General features: G+C 54.7%; 1 protein-coding gene across 8 annotated transcripts in view; it reads left to right on the top strand.

The window, feature by feature from the left end:
• Positions 1 to 20,261, top strand: part of EHBP1 (EH domain binding protein 1) — a 91,294-nt gene that overhangs the window by 58,076 nt on the left and 12,957 nt on the right. For 7 of the 8 annotated variants that reach the window (XM_032948415.2, XM_032948414.2, XM_032948413.2 and 4 more), the window contains 5 exons: positions 1,318 to 1,407; positions 5,550 to 5,686; positions 8,988 to 9,102; positions 9,706 to 9,803; positions 10,933 to 11,053. In XM_032948415.2, the coding sequence (XP_032804306.1) occupies positions 1,318 to 1,407; positions 5,550 to 5,686; positions 8,988 to 9,102; positions 9,706 to 9,803; positions 10,933 to 11,053 (561 nt within the window). The remainder of the gene's footprint in view (positions 1 to 1,317; positions 1,408 to 5,549; positions 5,687 to 8,987; positions 9,103 to 9,705; positions 9,804 to 10,932; positions 11,054 to 20,261) is intronic. The other variant, XM_032948416.2, reaches the window with a different exon arrangement.

Raw genomic sequence — 20,261 nt, 5'->3', positions numbered from 1 at the left:
CATGTGGTTCATAGACCAGCTCTGACGAGTGGGAGCGAAGTAGCTTGAGTTCCAAGTGAACGGTAAACTCGGCTCGTCACTCATCAGTTTAATAATATTTTATAAGTTGAGTTCTATAGATGCTTGAAAGTAAACTTGGCGTCTTAGGGATTAACTGGCTCCTCACTAGAAATGTGGAATTGCAGCCTTTGGCTCAGGGCTGTGAACAAGTTGGCCATTGGGAGCCACCAGCCAGCAATCCCTCCACATGTGTCATCCACGTCTCCTTGTTTGTAAAAAAACATAATAACGAGCGATGAAATCTGCGGCAAGCGAACGTTAATTTCTGAAGTTATTGCCCTGAATTGTGGAAAATGTACTGTGGCCATTGCCACCTTCTAAATTTTAATTGTTAGTATCTGCCTAAAAAAATGTCATTTAAAATAGCTTTGTGAGCACTTGGCGAGCCCCTACAAAACGTATGTATTCATTTGCGTCACGACGTGGTGTCGCCTCGCGCCTGCGTGCACTCGGCAGGGAATTAACGGAGCGTGTGGACACTGGGAGATGCTGCACTGTGCCGGCTCGTGTTGCCCGCCTTGTTTAGCTCAATGTCGTTGTTCACTTTGTAAGAATGCTGTGAAATGTAGTTTTTCCACTTGGATTCATAAAATTTGGCCGTGCTGTAATTGGATTCGTTAGCGAACCCTGGCCAGTACCTCGGTTGACTTTTTTTAGTTTCTGATTTTATTCCCATCGTGTAAATCGTCGCTCGCTTATAGCCAGCTGCTGACGCCCGCCCGCCCGCACCTCCACGGCGCACGGAATCCTAGCGAGATGCTCGCGTGGCGCAAATCAAAACGTGCACGTTCCGTGGTGCGGAATGTATCGGGCCGGACAGTGGGCCGCTCGCCCGCGGATGGCGATGATGCCTTAAGCGTGGCCTGCAGTGCCGTGGTAACAACACTCGGAGCGGTGCTTTATTAAAATCCCGAGGCCCCTGGCTTGGCTGCCGGCGCAACGCCGCGAATGCCCCCCCCGTTGCCGCGCGCGCGTGTGTGTGCGCGCGATTTTTGAGCTCTGCTTGGCGCGCGCATTCAGCGGCGTGCCAAGTTTCCGAGCTCCGGATTAAGCTGTTGTGACGGCGCGGCGCCAGCAGCCTTCGCGTCCGCGCATGCGGCATGTGAAGGAGGCAAAGGTGTTGGTTAGAGGCGGAAGCATGGCGGGGGGATGACGGTAGACGGCATCCGGTCTCCTCCGTTGGCGGTAAATGGTGCCGATCGCCGGCGTCACGGAGTGGCGTGGCTGCCGTGAGGAACCCGGTGCTGTTCCTTGCAGAGGAGGGCGACTTGGACACCGATGACGCCCGGGCGCTGGCCTATATGATGGAGCTGCTCTCTAGTCCTCCCGGTGCCCTTGCCGCCTCCGGTAAAACTGCCAAACGAATGCGTAACCCAAGAGAATGCTGGCATGCCGCGGTGTGACTGCTGTCGTTTGGCATGCGCTGTTTCTCCACGACTCGTGTCGCCGCCACGCGCCGGCGAGCTCGCTGCGGCCGGAGGGCATCGAAAGGGCGTGAGCGCCCTGCTAAAATGTCTGAAGCGGCGGTCGCGGGGCGGGGGTTAAATTGCAGCTTTTGGGGGCGTCGTCTGGGCCCGCTGTCATTACGGGATTTGTCCAATTGGGATATAGTGGTGATGGCGGTGGCGGCGGCGGCACCTGGGCAGCCGGTGAGGTGCTCCGCGTGAGGGCCTTGCAATTTACGATGACGCGGAGCACGATCCGACATGTCGGGCGCTTCCCTCCATCCTCGGGCAGCAATTATACTCATGAATGGATATGCCCTCAGTCTTTCAACCCCTGCCCCCCCACAAATCGGAACAATTTCCACAGTCGGCTTATTTTGCACTGGGCACATACTTTGGGGTCTTGCCCCCAGCCCTCTGCAGTTTCTCCTGTGCCTCGTTTCAATCTGAAGTCACTAGCACATTGATTTCTCAGACACCACCCTTCTTAAAAGGCTGGGTTCGAATGGTCACGTGATTCTCGATGGTCTGATCGCTCTCGCTGACCGTGCGCACGGAGGATGACTTGCGAGGAATTTCAGCAGTGGCAACAAAAACAGTACTTAAATTGTAAACCTTGGACGAATCTGGTTATCTGATAGAGTTGAAAGATGCCTTGAGTCATCAGCAACACAGCCAAAGCATTATTAGTGTGTTACTCCAAAGTGTCGGACAGTGGCCCGGTCAAGAAGAAGCACAGATGATTTGACGAATAAATGTCCCCGTAATAAATGCCTGTCGTCTAAACGAGCTGCAGTGGAAGATGAATAAATGGGATAAGTGGTGTTCAAAGACAGCGCGCAATTGGCTGCGTGACAACTACACTTTAGCTGCAGTGCTAGCGCTCGGGGCGTGGCGTGGTTACGGCGCTGTCCTGATGGTGCGAGCCTCGTCACGCACTGTCGAGCACGCACTCGTGCATGCTGACCCTGGCGATTTTTAAAACACAAGCCCCAGATTTTCGAGCTCTTGCATTAGATGGCTCGAGATCTCATACTTAATTTGTTCGAGTGAACTATGTTGAAAACTTGTTTTCACATTCGCACCATGTTCGTTAGAGTTGGCTGTGTCCTCTCTGCCGATTTCCTACTGTGAATGGCTGACCCTCGCCACCGAATAAAAATTCGTTCGGTCATTTGTCATTCGTTAGCTCCAAGCCCAAATGCGTGCCTTTCACGAGCACGGCAACGGTTTCGCACTCGGCAGCTGTGCGAGACCCCTGCGTGTGTGGGTCCACGAGGCAGGTGAACGAAGGCAGGTAAACAAAAGTGCGAGTGAAAGAGGCAGGTTAAACGGAGGCGCAAGGTCAACGTCCGTAATCCTCCCCAGCTCCGCGCCGCTGTCCCCGGAGGCTCTGACATTGAACAGCCGCACTGCGGAGGGGCGCAAGCAGGCGGCGAGACCGCCGCCTCCTTCCACCAATGAGCGGCACCCCCGGGGCGGCTCCATCCGAGCCGAGCCGCTTGGGTTCGTGCTCTCCAATTGCTCTCATCAGCCGGCGAGCGTTGAAAAACCATGCCACTTATTTCCTTGGGCGTGGGCTCCTGGCGCGTGCCCCCCCCCCCAGTACTCTGGCAACTACGCCCCCCCCAGCCTGTGAGCCCATGACAGCCAATACCAATACCCACCATTCGCCACTAAGAGACGGTGACTTCACCACAGCGCCTGTGCCAAGCCAGGTACACTTTGAGGCTACGTGTAGTGTCGAAGGCTCGCTGACAGGAGGTCACGGGTCAGACCCAGGTGCTATGACTGGCCAATGCACCAGCTGTGGGCATCGCTCCTCTGCCCTCTGTTGTAGAGCGACTGCCTCCAACTGACGTCCTTCACGAGCCTCCCCCATGACAGCTGCACCCCCTGCACGCTCGCTGGATAGCCATGCCACCGATGTGCGACCGATTTACCCCCTCCACGACTCGTTGGGTTGTCATGATTCGAGGTCAACATTCGATCCCGCAGACAGAATTAGTATATGACAGGAACCTCCTGAAAAAGAGCCTGAGACTCAGTGAGACTTTCCCAGGTAGGCTTAATAAATTATTATATATAATTCGCAAATACTTCCCATAAATTATCATAGATTTTCACTCGCATAATCTCGGGATTTGATGCACGTGTCATGAGTCGAAGCATCGTTCCACGCCCCGCAAATCACACGCTTAATACTGTCAATGAAATAGTTAATATTTGAACGCATCATTCGATGCGCATATCATGAGTGTAAGAGTCGATTTTACAGCTGTTAAATCCCTACTTTTTTTGAGCACTCAATAGCCTTGGATCTAAAATTGCCTACAGAGACACTAAAGCATCATAAGCAGCTGGGCAAACAATAAGGGCAAACAGGAGAACTAACGGAAGAAAAGGAGCAACAGAGGTGAGGGCATGGGGGGGACGAAAGGCGCCCGGCGACTCCGTTCGCAACCAGCAGGTCGCCCGCTGGAGCTACGGAATGCATGCAACGACTCGAATTAATGGTCACGTGTCTACTATTCTGTCCTCGCTTTCCTCTCTCCCTTTCGCTCTCGTCTTTCAATTCGGTGCCGACGCCGGCTCGGCCGTCGTGAGTGCCACATAGAGCACCGGGGGCCGTGCGTGGGGGAAGGTGGCGGTGAAGGCGACCTTGTTTCGCACACTCACGACACTGGCTCACCAGTTATTAGGGACGTAGAGTGCCAAATTGTTTACACTCAGAGGTGTTTGCCTTGGTTTTCACCGTACCTTTCTCCCGGCTTGTTGGAGTGGGAAAGGTAGCCTTGGATCCTTAGCGTTCGCTGTAAAATGCCTAATGTTCAGTCAGCCAGAAGTGAGGCGCCTTGGCAGGGCAGGATGACTCTATCGGTCGGCACAAAGGTGGTGAAGACGGTGGCATAACTCTGCGGCACATACGACACAACGCACGCACGCACGCGTTGCTGCAACCCGAGGTGCCTGTTCGTAAGCGGGGAGGGGGGGGGGATGGCAGAGGTAGGGGGAGGGGTTGGCACATCGCTCGCTGCGGTCCCTTTGGACTGTACGTTTTGTGGGTTTAAACCGGGAAAACATCCGACAATATTTCGGCCAGGAGTTCCAATTTGAGCTGCTGCCAAAGCTGCTGGAAGCTAAAGACGAGCGGAATAACTTAGCCTTCTTAGCCTTTCTCGTACCAGTTGCACCATGGGAACACGTTGTGGAGAAAGTCGCGAACAAAAAAAATCCCATCCGGATTGATAACATTTTTTTCTCATGCTTTGTTTTATTCGATGCAGGCAGTTGTATAACCTAGGTAAGGCTCGCATTGAGCCAGGTATGAGCCGGATGTTTAAGATGGCTACACACACCGATTAGCAGTGTTGAACACTTAATCTCCCATTTGGCCTTTCTCCTCAATGATGAAATTGTCAAACGCTAATCATTCGTAGCTTTCCACCAATCAACCTAAAGCCTCGTTTGCAACGCCGCGAATACTGACCAGAGCTAACCGCCGTTTGTCTGCGTTCACCTCGCGTGAAGACGCCGGCGCGGTCATCGCGATGCTCCGAGAGTGCCGCTGCCATGATGTGTCGTGCTTTTTGAGGCATGGTTTTGCTGTGTGTGCTCTGCGAGGTGGCGAATGGTCAAACGTGATTTCAAAATGTCCCATGCCAGAAGGGAGAGGGAGCGTTTACCTGAAGTCCCCCGCTGTGTCTCAGCCCTAAGCATCCAACCAACGTGGGTTGGATTCCCACACCCGAATTTCTCCACGATTTTAAATAATCACACCCTGAAAAATGTAATACAATTGTGAAAAATCCACCTCTAATATGTGGCGACCCTCACAACTCTGGATCAAGTAATTGGTGCAGTCTGTCACGAGGCCAGGTGGCCAGACGCAGATTCAGGCCGTACCCTCCCGTGTGGCATTGCGGGGCTAGAAATCGGTGCCGGCCAGGGCAACGCTTTCTTCCCCGCGTTCGCTCTGCTTGCCCGCCCCGTGGCACCACGTGAGATGGGCGCTTCGTTCGTTTGGACTTGTGACGACCGCAGGTGGGACGAGCGAGGCTGCGGTCGGACGAGCGTCTGAGTCACGGAGCCGGGGCTCGGGGTCTCTATCCTCGGCCGTGTCGACATCACCACAGCAGCAGCGGCCTGGCACGGAGAACGGCAGCCACGAGCAAGGCGTGGTGAGAAATCGCCCGGCACAAGCCGCACGCACCACCGCCGCACGGAATCCACAACGGCGTACAGATCCGTGTAACCGAGGGTTCTCTGCTGCTTAGATGGACTCCACAAGAGACCGGTATGAGTCTGGTTTACAAGAGTGCAAATTTTTGCACTGGACAGGTAGATGCACACACACACACAATGTGAGGTCATGTGGCTCACTGATTGGATGACTGTTGGTTTGCAATTGAACCAAAAATCATAGCCGGCTCACACGAGTGCGGCAGCATGCAACCGCAGTAACGATGCAAACTATCGTCCATGGGAGGACACGTCATCGACCATCCTGAAATTTCTTAGTGCACCGAGGTCTGTAGTGCATAGCCAATGATTGTTAAGCCGTGAAATTGTGTGTTTTAATTAAACAGACTTGTTATATCAGTGATTTTTGCATTAGGCCACCATATAATGGTGCACGGAGCACTGATTTCACAAACACTATCCAGCAAAATGAAAGAGCGTTATTGTGATAAAATTTTCCGGTTACTGATGATGCCAAATTCGGCTCGGCAGATGCAAAGTGGCGCACGCGATTGCCACGCGAGATTTTTTCTTTTTTCCTCTGCTTGGCTGCAACAAAACGGCACTGGGATTAAAACAAAACCGGTCCCCGGCGGACGGGGGAAGCCGCCGCGGTGGCAGAAACGCAGCGGCGTCTAGGGCGAGGAGCCCCACTGTTAACAGGGCCGGCGCGTGTCGCATTGGCAACCACCGCGCGCGGCCCATCCCACCTCGTTACGCAAACTCGGCGGGCAGAGGGAGGGTGGGCGGGCATGCCTGACGGGTCAAAAAACATTCTCCTTTTTAAAATTTGTTTTGACAAAAAGCTCTGCGCACATCGCCGCTCCCTCCCCTCTCATCCCCTCCCAACAGAACTTCCCGGTTCACACCCAGCTCCTCCCCCACTGTTCCCCTCGCTTGCTCGCCGTATCCCCTCCGCTGGCGCCCGTCATCGTCCCCGGCAGCCCTGCTCCCAAGTTCATTAGGCCATTGTGCGTATGCCAGGGCGTCGGGCTGCACGCTGGCGGGGCTGCGGCGCGCGATAAAGTGCGACGTCTGTGCCGGTCGTCACGCCCCGGCGTTTCTCTCCCGCCGGCGGCAGTGGCCCCCAGCGGTGCCCCCTCCTCCCCAGCGAGGTGACTCGGGGAGACAAAGGCGAACGGGCATGGTGCTGGCCACCCAGCCCCTCGTGTGCCATGTCGGCCTTCATAGGTGCTCACTAGCAGCACTTGCTCCAACAGTCTGTTAAGACTACACAGGGATCTTTGTATGTTTGGTGGGGAGTGAAAGCATAGTGATTAGCACTCCCAAACCAGTGGCCCAAGTTATTAAGACCTGCCATACAGGTCTTAATAGGTGCTCACCAACAGCACTTATCCCAACAATATCTGAACCTGTCCTGAGCCTCCCCTCGTTCAGCTCCGCCTCAAACGAGTAATTAGTGTAACACTGGGGAGACGAAGGCGGTCGGGCATGGTACTCGTCACAGATAATGTAAAGTTTGTGCTCACTAACAGCACGTACCCAAATAATCTGTTTTGGCTTCAGGGGTGATCTGTACGGATTGCATGCGGGTAATGTGCGTGTACTCTGCTAAAACACACGTGTGTTTTATGTATTCAGGTTTCTATCTAATTCCTTGTGTTTGGTCATTATTAGCACAGACAAGCGTGGCTCAAAGTCAGACGATATGAATTAATTATAAATTGTTAAAGGTTAAACGTGGAAATTATTCATGCTGTTAAGAGGTTTAAGATTCAAGTGAAATCAACACTTCTCGATATTTGCACATTATTCAAAACCTTTTGTCTTCTTTCAGTCAAACGTTATTATTTAAATTATGCAACTGATGTAGTATTTTTCCAGATTTTATCATAGCTCGTTTGGAAATTATATCCTATCGCAAGACAGTGAGATATGGTGTGACGGCTTGGGTTTTCCTTCATCCAGCAGTAGACAGATAGTGGCTGATGAATGCGATTGCTTGTTTGAGAGGGAAGATATTGCGCTGGGCTGCGTGGAAATATCTCGCCGTCCCGCTACAGGAAACATCGTGGCCCGGGACACACTGCAGGTCATGAATAACTCACACTTGTAATTCGCCCATGTTTTATTTAACACAAATATTCTTTTCTCGTGTGGCCTGGATAATCCAGTGCACGTGAGGCTGTGTGTGTCTGCGCGCGCATACAGGCGTGGTGCTGGCCCACCCACCACTTAGTGTGCCTTGCCGGCTTTCATAGGTGCTTGCTAACAGCACTTGCCCCAAGAGTCGTTTGAAGGCTATATGGGGGATCTTTCTGTTTTTTGCCTACAGGGTAAGGTGGTGGCACAGTGGCTCGTGCAACACGCTGACCCTGCTGACAACGCTGAACTTGGTTTCATTACTGGCCACAGCTAATGTCAGTGGGATGTGGCATTTGAAAGTTTGCTGGGCCTCTCCCAGATGCCTTCAGCCTTAAATGATCACACGTCTACTGTGCCTAAACAACAGCTGGAGAGACAAAGGTGGTGCTGAGCACACTACTCCTTCACGTTCCTTACACGCTACAATAGGGACTCGCTAACAGCGCCTGCCCAAGCAGTCTTCATGGCTATTTGGGGGATCGGTGGGTATGCGTGCGGTGTGACTGTGACGGCGCGTGTTTATTTGTGCTTGCGCGTCTGTGCGTCTGCGTTGTACAAACACGAGCGCTTCCTTCTTGACCTTGGCCTCCCCGACGGCGGCTCCGTAACCGGATCGGCGCTTGGCGATCACCGTGCGGGCAATGACGCCGTCGCCACGCGGCAGCGCGCGTGTGGGTGGGCGCGTCGCTACGCGTACGCGCACGCTTCTCCAAACATGCACGCGTACGCAGACAATCACGCGTACCCGCGTTTGTTTTTATTGGTGCGTGCGTCTGTGCGTGCGTTCGCACGGACGTGTAGCGGTAAGCTCCAGGTCGGTGGAGGAACAACCCCCCCATACGTACGTTTGGCCAGTAGACCACACGGGTAGCTGGATCTCGCCGACGAGACCCAGCGGCCCAAAGCACACGTCCTCAGCCGCTGTGACGACGCACGTCGCAGTGAACGCGCGTGCACACCCGTGAATGCGTCCGCGTGTTTGTTCTCCGCTGCTCGCTTTACTTTACCCGTGGGCATTTTCGTGCGCGTGGCGTCGGCGCTGACGAACGTCGGGCGTCGTCGCGACGCGACGCCTGCGTCATTGTCGGGACGCGACGGTCGTTTTAAACGGCGCGACCATTGCTGCCTCGGCAGGAGGGCGGCGCGGAGGGGCTGCGTCGTCTGCGGGGCGCCCCGCTCTTCAACCGCGACTCTACGGTCAGGAAGACGCAGCTGCAGTCCTTCACGCAACTGGTGGAGGGGAAACCAGGTGCCGGACCCGTCTCACCGCACACGTAGCGACGTCGCGGGCTTACAGCAGGCACCGTGCTTTGTTAGTAATAGGTCACGCTTCCCGAGCGGGACTCTCTTAATGAAAACTCTTCAGCCTGACCGAGGCTCTGCTCTGGCAGAGTATTTAATTTGCAATCGGAAGGACGGGGGTTCAAACACTGGTTGGAGGTCAACTCGGCCCTTAATTCTGTGTGTGCGTTGGTGAATTGAGTTCCATTTTGTGGGAAGTCAACCCTGGCTGCCCTATGAAATGACTGGTGCATTATTTATCAATTAATCGATCGAATTTTTACGTCAAGTCAGGTGTGAGCCCATTGAGAATAAAGGTCTGTTTTCAAGGGAGCCCCAGATTAGAAAAAGCAGTACAGGACACGCATAATAGCGGTGCATTTGTTTTTACATAACAGAATACGAATGTGGAATTTACACTGCTGGTTCAGCACTGCCAGTGAAGATGAGTAGTACTGCTTCCCGACAGCTTGAGTGCGGAGAAACTTTGGTTTAATTCATGAAATGTTCCTGCGGTGAGCGGTTGGCGTGCTGACGAAACACCGAGGGTCACGAACCACGTCGTCCGCAGAGCCGAGGAGACAGAAGTCGCCGAGCGAGGAGCGGAGGGAGCGGTCGCGGGACAGAGATGGAGCGGCCCCCATGGGGCGGCAGCCGTCGGAGGAGGAGGTGAGGTCTCGCATCGCCGTGTGTGAGTGTGTGTGTGCGTGCGTGCGTGTGTGTGTGCGTGTGCGTGTGTGCGTGTGCGCGTGTGTGTGTGCGCGTGTCTCCAGCTGCTGGCCCCACCGGCAGGCAGGCATGGCTGCGAGCGTGACTCCTGTGTGAGTTTGCGTACCCTCCGCCGTGATGATCCAGCTCCGTCTCCCTTGCGAGAGAGAGCAGCTGCTGTGTCGCTTGTATCGCACCTGCTGGCGAGTACGCGAAACCTCCTTCACGTACCTCCTGTCAACGGCTTCCGTTTCAGCAACCGTTGGATGTTATTCCCAATTAGATTCAAGCTGCGCCGCTGGCTACGTGCCGCGAGATGAAGGGATTTCTCTTGAAATCCCCCGCAGCTTTAGAAGGTGACGTCCACAGGGCTGCTTCTGGAGTCGCGTCATTTGCCTTTTGCCAATACCAGTCACGTGCTGCACCTTGCGTATGCACTGCAAGCAGTGTTCGTTGCCTGTCGGTAAAACCGAATTGAGCAAATGCGAAACAATGTCCGTGTGATTTTTGCTTGGCGCAGTTCTGTGGCGGAGACCGTCAGCTTTGCTGGGCTTGAGAACCGCGGTTGATCATGGCAGGGTGGGGGGACATGGATTAGAACCCAGGATCTCGGCGGCCACGCTGGCCCCGTGCTCTTGCATCGCGGTCGTCCCCCCTGAACTTCCTGGCCAGCTCAAGTCATGTTTTGTAAGATGTCAGCGGCTATCCAGCAAGTTTGGCTTGGGAGTTATTCTCACATGTGGGGTGTTCTGAATTTTTTAAAAAAACTTGATAACCCCCCATGCTGCTATAGTTTATCTAAGATAACTCAACATAGCACATTGATATTGGTAACAATGCACGTATGATGTTTTTAAAGTGTTTTTTTATGTATCATCTCCCACCGAGATTTCTGTACAATGAACTTATTAGTTGACTTTTTTTATTCACTTAATCCGACAACTCTCAACAAAACCCACCGTGGGTGATCGGCTTCTTCCCGGACACCCCTCGTATGACCACGTGCCCGTGTAAACGTCATGCGCGCCATCGTGTTGCACGCACGCACATGCGCGTGACGGTCACCGCACGGAATGCTCCCCGCTTGCAGGAGTTCCTAGACACGAGTCAGTACGTGGTCGGGGAGCTGTCGGCGCTGGAGTGCGAGCAGAGGCAGATCGACACGCGCGCCGCCCGCGTCGAGAAACGCCTGCGCTTCCTCATGGAGACCGGTACGCGGGGGACGCAGGGGTGCAAGGGACGCGGGGCACAACAACAAAGTGCGAGTGAACAAAGTGAACAAGGTGTGAGTGAATATGTCGAGGGTGCGACAGCAGCTCGGGAGAACAGGGGATCGGCGAGCAAAGGAGGCGCAGGGAAACGTGTGGGCAAGGGTGCGCAGGGAAACGTGTGGACAAGGGTGCGCAGGGAAACGTGTGGGCAAGGGTGCGCAGGAAGCCAGAATATGGGAAAAGAGCACGGTGGCAGAGAGTACAAGGCAGAAGGATATTCAGAAGAGGATTCGGCACAAGGCGCGGAGATCTGAGCATTGTGTTGGGTTTGTATGTGTCTGCGTGTGATCCTTTAGGCGTGTGCGATTTACGTCTATCAGGCTAAGATATTAAAGCCGTGGTTTTCTCCACCAAGCGGATGCCACCGCAGTGACGTGTGGAGCTCGACATCCGAAAGTCTCATTGGCCGCTGTCGGGCCCCCTGCTCGCGCAAATACCAAATATAGCGACGAGCGACTCCGCTCCTTTTCCTTTGCCGTTGCTGCTTTTACCGTCACGGGAGAGAGAGTCGCGCGCATGGCGAGAGAGAACTCCGAGCGAGCGCGTGGTCGTATGAGAGGCGCGAGCCTGGAACGGCGACTCGGGCGCGGAGAGCGGAGTGTGCGGGGTGGGTGGGTAGGCGTTGGTTACACCAACGGCCGCTCAGTGCCGCCATGCGCACAATGCACCGGGGCCACAGAGACTCGATCCTAAAGAATAAATAAAGAAACACTCACGTGCATGTGCGGATACTCCGCGTTGAGGTCATGCAGCCTGTTGGGACGGGCATTGTTAGCGAGCACCCGTAAACGCCTGCGTGGTGCACGATCGGGAAGTGTAGTCGGCACCGCTTGCATCCCGCTGTCTTTGTTTCATTGCGGCTGGCAATGATCACGCTCGATGTACCGAGTTGGCTTTGGGTTGATCCTAGCCAGGCTCAGATACCAATAGCGACGGGTGGTGTCCAGTATTCTCGGACAGAAATCAAACCTGAGTCGTTGGGATTGTGGTGCACAGCACGTGCACGCACACACACACACAGACAGACATGCACACACACAACAACAAACATCCGCTCTATAGCCTTTAACATGCTGTTGGAGCAAGTTCTGTTCGCGAGCACAGATTAGGGCAGGCACAGCACACGGGGGGGGGGGGGGGGGGGTTAGGTGGCCAGCACCGCGCCCTTTGTCCCTTTGTCTCCGCATTGGTCATGTTTAACATGGTACCAGGTACTCCTTCAAGGCTAAGTCGACCTAAGTGAGGCCCAGATCCAGTTAATGCTCGTGAGCTAAATGAGTGCGTAGTGTAGTGCGCTAACCACTCCACGACCATTTCTTGCACGCACAGGCAAACGGACATGCACACACCCACGCTCAAGTGTGAAAACACGCACACGCACAAGGCACTCTCTACCACTTGCTCCGGCACACACAACCCCCACATGCTTTACACTCGGCAGACACTTACGCACGCACGCATACACACAGTGTGTGTGTACAAAATATCATTAGGCAGCCCCGCACCCCCTCCCACCCCCAGGTACATTACACCTGGGTGGGCTCCCGTTGCCGCCCACCCAGCGTGGGCCGCGGGGGGGAAGGGGGGGAAGGGTGGCTGCCTGCCTGCCGTGAAGTGCGTTTGGAGGGTGGCCGTGATGCGTCCTTGTTTTCACTGCGGGCCCTCTCGCCCCTGTTTGCTTTGGGGGGTAATGAGTGCCGTTGAGGGTGCGGGCCTGCTGCTTCCAGTGCAGCTAATTTACACCGTGTGACCTGGCGAACAATCCACGGTGGGTGGGTAAAACAAGTGGCCAGATTGACAGGCGTTTACGTGAAAAGGTGTGTGTGTGTGTGTGAGACAGGGGGGGTGGGAGGGGGGTGCGGTTTCGTAAATTTTCAGTTCGCGAGCTAATAATGTATTTTTAGCGATGGCTTATTCGCGCCCACGCGATCCAGCTTCAGCGGGCGAGGGACTAAATGTATGCGAGTTGCGTGAAGAGCAGCGGGAGGGAGAGGTGCTAGAGGGGAGAGTGAGCCCCAGGGGAGGGAGAGAGGGAGGGAGGCATGGAGAAGCCCAATGGTCTGGTGGGTGTAGCCATCGCAAAAGCCAATTGAAGGCCGTGGTCCAGTAATTGACATTTAAAACATTTGAATTACAATTACCTTCCCAATCGGCTAATAGCAGGGGGGTGGGGGGGTATGGGGGTTTGTTTAACATGTGAGCTGGGCTGAGGGTGCTTTTGGGGCCACATGGTGGCCATGCCACGGAGGGAGGAGATGCAAGGGGGGTAGGGGAGACCCAGTCACAATTTAAACTTAAAAACAGAACGGGCAAAATCTGTAATCAAGTCGGCATCGACGCCCACGGTGTCTTTTTTCACGCTGCAACGTCCGTTGCGAGCACGCTCAGCGCGGGAGAGAATTTGCGCCATCGCAGTTTTAGAAAACAATGCCCTCCCTCGACCTCCACCTTAGTTTATTTTATGGAGATCTTAAATTCCATCCTGTGCCTCCCCGTTGATTGGAGCCACTGCCCCCCACGGGCCCCATGCGGAGCGGTCGCTCTGGCACCTGGGAGGCCGTTAGCATTCTCCGCAGGGATCCCACCGTAGCCGGGAGCCACGGGAGAAAGTGTCGTCAGCGGAGGCCGGTCATAACCGGGCCCTTCCTAGGCAGCCGCCGCGCACCCCCCGTCTCCCCGCATACTCTCCCCACAGCGCCGCCATTCTGGTCGGGCGTCGTTTCTTGCTCACTCGCCCACCTGCTCACCCTCCCGCTTGCTCCCACGCCGAGCGACTCCTTGCGATGGACGAGCCTTGCTGCCGATAAGCGAGGCCGCGGGCTGGCAATTAGGGTCGTGGGGGCGGGGGGGCGGTGTGCTCTGCTCGTTAGCGGCGAGGGGAAGCGCTAACGAAGTGATGGACAGGTAAAGTCACGTATGTAGAAATACCGTAAAATTATATTCAAATAAATCAATCACGACGTTTTTCTTAACGAACGCAAATTGTGCGGTGGGATGTGATGGTCAGGAGAAAGTGGTGGGGGGCGAGGGGGGGCTGCCAGGGGCAGAGGTGACATTAATTAGTTAATGAATCAATTAACTCCTGGGCTAAACATGAGTATTTATATAACACCTGCTGGGCTTCCCTGGGGGGTAATTAAAGTGTCAGGGATTGCGTCGTTAATGATTCGGATAATTCCCAAATGAAGCAGTTGATGTTTGCAAAAGCAATTGGCTCTCCCCCATCGAATATTCCAAGTGATGGAATAATCTTGTTGAGAACGTGCTGGCTGATCACACGGGCTGCCCAGCTTGTCACAGTGTCTCTTTTGTGAAAGACTTGCTTTTTATCTTAATGTATTAGAAAGTAAGTTTGAAGGCTACGAGAAAAGGGGCTAGTCAGCGATTGAACCACAATAAGGATAATTCCTTTGCAGTGTGTTTTGTTAAAAGCCACCTTTCATTATCATTTTATTACTCGGACCCCTGACTCGGTTAAACTCATTTAATTGAAGCTTCGGTTACGGTTTTGAAAAACAGCCTCTTAAGTTTCAGATCCAGAAACACTGAGGAGTGGTGCAGTTCGTCTGAATGACAGAAGCTGGGAGGTTTAGGGAAACGCGAACAAAAACTGACAAATTCCCGCGCACGTTCCCTCGCCACTCCCTCTCCTTCATCGCACACAGCACCCCCCAAAGAGGAACCCAAAACAAGATGGGGTAGCCAGGAGGCACGCTGGCGCTGTAGGTGCGGGCTTGTGTGCCAGCGTAGGCTCAGCCCCTCCGTAAACACAACTCTCTTGTTTGCGAGTCCTGATGGACAGCTGTCACCTCTGACCCGCATTTTTGGAGGCGCTGTGGCGTTCGTGCCGCCGTCGCCCCGGCCGTACTCGCGTGGCCGGGCCCGTGTCTCGCTACCGTGGCCTTTTGACGCAAGTGCACGATTGGAGCCCGCCCGTATTGTTGTACGCGCAGGACGGCGAAACGGTTCTTAATTCGTGCATGCCGGCAGCTGTCGGACGCAACGCCCGCTGAGAAATAAAGTGGAACGAGAGCCACGAAGTGAGCATGGAAGCGCGGAGAGCTGCACGCTTCGGAGTTCCACCGGCAGACAGAAAGAGGAGCGCGTGGATCTGCAACTAAATGCAAATCGGACTATGTTGACCGTTCAGAAAAGCAATTGGAGAAAATGCTCGCACGCGTAACGGGTGGCGCTCGCAGCGCTGTCATCGCCTGGCCATGCTAGCAGCCTCACGCCCACAACACCCTTGGCAAGCGCGCCGCTGGCGGTCACCCATCCCAAGCACTAACCTAAGCTCCCTCCCACTTAGCTTTGTGAGATCTGATGAGATCGTGCACGTTGCGGGTACTTTGGTCGTAGACGCGCCCCGTGTGTACGTACCAAACATGTTGACCCCGGTGCTCAATGTTGATGGACTGGTCCCCGCCATTGGAATGTGGAATCTCCTTTTGACTTTTCCTGTACATCCATGCACACGCTCAGCGTTTTGGTCAATCCACTGCTGGATGATGGCCTCCCCCCACACCACGAGGGTCGTGGGGGTTAATTCATCAGACTTCACCGCTCTGGTCAGCGCCGGTTGGTGGAGGCTGGCAGGTTCGAAATGTGTCCATGAGCTATCTACACTGCCCCCTCATGCTCGGCACAATACCCCGGAGCCCAGAACAACCTGTTATGCACGGTTGTCAAGGCAAAATACGTCTGCTGTCCTTTATTTAACATTACTCTGTTGGGACTGTAACAACAACAACCGCCATTCACCACTAACTGGCAGTGATGTCACCACAGCGCTTGTGCCTGGCAATGTGCACTTTAAGGCCATATAAAGTGGGCAGACTAAACACCCCAGGTCACTCTTGCAAATGAGACTATCCGAGTCGCTTGAGTTTCTTACCTGAATTGAATCAACTTGGAGCCGAACCACTTGAAATTCCATTGGCATGCAAAGAATATTTATCAATAGAGACCCAGGAAGCAGTTGTTGGGGAAAGTTACTTGCGTACTGATCTTGATTGTGATTGGTTGAGTAATCTTGGAACTTTGCCTCTGGGCAATGAAGGCAGCTCACGAAGGCTTTGCCGCTGTCGGTGATGCACGTTGCGTGGGAGTGATGCTTCGCTGGCAGAACCGCGCGTCCTCTATAAGTCTGTGTCAATTTTTGTGTCCGATAACTTGTGCCTCCACGGGAGGGTCTTGAGCGGTTTCTACTTCCGTGAGTTTTGTGCTCGGAGCGTTACAATACCGGATCATTGTTGCCACCTCCCCCCCACCCCCCCCCGCTTTGATTTGAGTTTCCCCTGGGGACGTGTGCTTGTGTGTGTCTGCATAACCGTGTTTGGGAAGTGTGTGTGTGTGCGTCTGAGTTTTGGTGCTTCTGCCAATCATCTCGGTCAGTCAACCCAGAATACCTAGGACTGTGCTGTGACCTCCTGCCAGTAGCGAACCTTTGACACTTCACGTGACCATAAAGTGCACCTATCCTGGCAAAAGTGCTGCTTTGACGTCACTTTATGGCTAAGGGTGGTTGTTCTGGTTATCTGAGGTTGCATGCTTGGGACGTGTCTTAGAGCGTGTGCCGTGCGTATTCTGGAATTGTGCTTTTGTTTTGACTGGTATGTCTGAGATGTGTGTCGGGGTCTGAGACCTTACTAGTACTGCGTGTCTAATGAGTTTGTTTGGGATATCCTCGTCTGTCTTATGCGCGAGAGGTTCGTGTGTACTCATGTATGGGCCGTACGCGAGATTTGTATTTGGGACGTACGTGCGTTAGGCATGTGCCGAGGATGTAGAGACGGTATCTGCGTAATGCACGACGCGCGTTTGCTGCGTGCGTGCGGAGGCGATGCCGACAACGAGTGGCTCCGTATCGCTCGTATCCAGGTCCCGGGACGACGCGGATCTCTAATCCACGGGTCAAGTGGCGTCTCGGCAGAAGCGGTGATGGCGGCTGTTAATCCGGCCCGGCCCGGGATTAGCTCTGCCTTTAATTCCCGTCCCAGCGCCGCGATGATCCCCCTCTGCCCCATTGTCCTCTCCTCAGTGCCCAGTGGCGCGCACCCTTCTCTTTCTATTCTCAAATTTTGTTTTGTGTTTTTGTCTCCCCCCCCCCCCCACCTTGCCTAGCGACCCCCCCCCCCACCTTTTCTGATTGTCAACCACCTCCTCTCCCGCATAGACTCTACACTCTCTCCAGCAGCCCACCCGTTATCCCCGCACCCCACCCACTCGCCCCCCACCGGCAGAGCCCCCCCATTCTCTCCCGGCCTCCCCCCCCCGCCCCTTCACTTGTGGCTGATTAGATCGCCTGCCGGACAAACGGGGCCTCCTCTCGATGCTGCGACGACGCGACAAAAGCGCCGCAGCGCGAGAGAATGCGGGGAGAGATGTGACACAAATTAAGCTGCGGTCCGTGTCGGCCTCGGCTCGATACCAAATCCCTCTCCCGTCACAAAGCCGCGCGCCGCGCGAGTCATTTTGTCCGCCGCCGCCGCCACCGCCGCCATGCTCGCCCCGCTTTCATTTGGGAGATTATTGTCATCCCGTTGCACATTCTAGACATTCCAAACATTTTTACGAGCGAGTATTGATGTTACGTGACAATGGATGATTGACTGGTTCCTCGAGCCCCGGTTTGCACAATTAAATGCAGCGCCGTGTCGATCGGCGGCCGTGCCGGGGGCGCCGGGGCCTCGTGTCATCTGGCTTAACGTTGCTTTTGTCGGGGGAAATTTTAGACGCGTTTTGTGCTTTTGCGATAAGCCCGTAGAAGACGCGTCTCGTGCGTCCGCACGGAGCCGAACTCCCCAGTTTTTGTCTCGGTTGACCGGGGGAGCGGGGACGTGGAGCGGCGGCGGCGGTGTCGGCACCGCGGACGCCGTGATGCTCGCGCGCCGGTCGTCGTGCGGCCTGGCCTCCGACCGTTGTTTCGTGACCCCCCAGCTCTGCACGAATCGGTTCGCGCCTTCCCCCGGTGTGCATAACGTTACGTTTGACCTTGACGTTCAAAACATTTATTTATTCGTGCATGGCTTTAATAGAAGCCTGTTAAATGGGCCGTCATTCGATTGCTCCCACATAGCGGCACACAATTTGTACGTTACACAGTTGTTATCGTCCGTTCAGCAATAACATCCCTTTTTTAACTTGGAATTTTCTCGCAATTACTGGATTTTGCAGCGGTTTCTATTTCTCTAGTTTGTCGTACGTTGTCCCCTTTCCCTTCTCGGCAGCGAAAGAAATAAACAAACAATCACAGCGGTGGCGCGGCAAAGCGCGTCGCGGAGTCACGTTGCCCTTTGCCGTCTCCTCCTCCCCAATTAAGGAAAGCGGCGGCGTTTGCGCGCAATGAGCGGCCACTCACTCGGAGATGGGGGGGGGAGGCTTGGCTGCCCGCCGCCGGTGCCGCCAGGAGCAGGCATTGTCGCGGGCGCGAAGGTTAGCGCCCGCTGGCCACGGTCTCGCCGTGGTGAGCGTTTTGCAAAAAAAAACAAAAAACCTTCCGCTAATCTGGGGCCGCAGCGAGGTCCGGACCGAGGGCCCGGCGTCCGCCACTCGTTCCTTTCATTGGCGAGCGCCGGCGGGGCTCGCCGAGGGCCTCCGTGCTCGAGACGGCCCCTTCAAACGCGGGGACCCGAGCCCACAAAGCAACAAAAACGCTTTAACTAGCGAACTCGCTGGGCGCGTAGCAGAAGTAGTGGTGGGGGTAGGGGGGGGTGCAGGGGCAGGAATTAAAAAAAAGTTTTTAAAAGGGAAAAAAAAATCCGTTGAGCAAATTGGATTAAGGTTTGTTCGCTTAATGAGCAGGCAGGGGAATAATTGCGGCAGAAAGCGGCTGTGAAGCATGCACGACAGTCATGTGATTCCTGGAGTCCGCGCTTGAAAGTTGTATCGTCGGCAACTTGAGTCAGGGCACTGGAATCTCTCTCTTTGATTCTGCTCCCTTGTTCCGCGGCTTCAGTTTCTTTCTTTGTCTTGTCTTTTCGAGTTATCCCTTTATAGGAAAAAAAAAAACACGTTTTTTAACTACGCAAGCAAAAAAGTCCTTATCTCCAAATGTGGTATGAGTATTCAAGCTCGGAGCAAGCACGTTTGGTTGTTGTCGTTGTTGTTGTTGTGAGAGAGTTACTGGGGTTTCCCGCGAGGGGGTTTTGGGCACTCTGCGTGCGCCCACGCTGGACTCCCGGAGCCTCCGTGCATCGTGCCACACGCGGCAGAGGTGGCGCTACCCTGTTTGCGAAAACGCTTTGATCGCTGGTATTTTACAGTTGGCCTGCGCGTCTGTTTGTGTGCGTGCGTGTTCACCCGCACCCCCCCCCTCTTCTTTCCCCCCCCCCCCCCCACCGTCGGCCGGTTCTCATGCGGCTTTGCGAGCTGTTTGCACAGAACTCACAGCGGCGGCGGCGGTGATGGTGGTGGCGGCGCGGGCGGGTGATAACCCACGTGACGCCACTCGCAAACACGACCCCTCGCACGCAGGGCCCGTGGAGGCACGTGGGGGGGGGCCCACGGGGGAGGGGGCGCACGGGAAGGCCCGTGGGGGCCCGCGCCTGCACCCTTGCTCGTCACGGCCGAATGTAACAACAAAAACAACATATTCTTTGGGTCTTTCGTTAAAGTCGCGTAGATCGTCACGTGGCTAGATTAACCCATCTGCGCGACTTTACCGAAAGACCCAAAGAATATTAATTCCTGCAGTCATGAAAGCTTTAAGTCAAGAACAACAACAACTTTATCGCAACTGCCACGTGTGTTCTAGGACTCGGTTGGGTGCATTAACAGCAGCAGCAGCTTCTCTCGAGGAGAGAGAGTGAACCTTACCTTGCTGTGAAGTGGCCTGAGCAGGAGTGGTCAAGTGAATTGACTTTATCCCAGGTTTCCCTTGCAAAGTAGAATTAGTAGTCTAGGGGCTCATGTTAGCACCACCCGTGGCGCCAGCGCGTAACGGTACCGATGTAGTATCACAGGGAAGTAATTCCTGTGCTCTGACCCAAGTTGCTGACAATATCTGCAGTGCCTGGCAGCCTCTGGACCACAACCATCGCCGACACGCAGACGACGAATAAACAAGTGATATTGGCTCCACCGCAGCTAGGACAAGCGATGGCACGGGGGCGCCGCCGACCAGCGGCACGGACGCACTCGCCGTGAG

Source organism: Petromyzon marinus, chromosome 6 (genome assembly GCF_048934315.1).
Source record: "Petromyzon marinus isolate PM22_M1 ecotype Great Lakes invasive population chromosome 6, UKy_Petmar_22M1.pri1.0, whole genome shotgun sequence".
NCBI lineage: Eukaryota > Metazoa > Chordata > Hyperoartia > Petromyzontiformes > Petromyzontidae > Petromyzon > Petromyzon marinus.
Note: the sequence above shows the minus strand (reverse complement) of the source record. Positions and strands in the feature narration are given on the sequence as shown.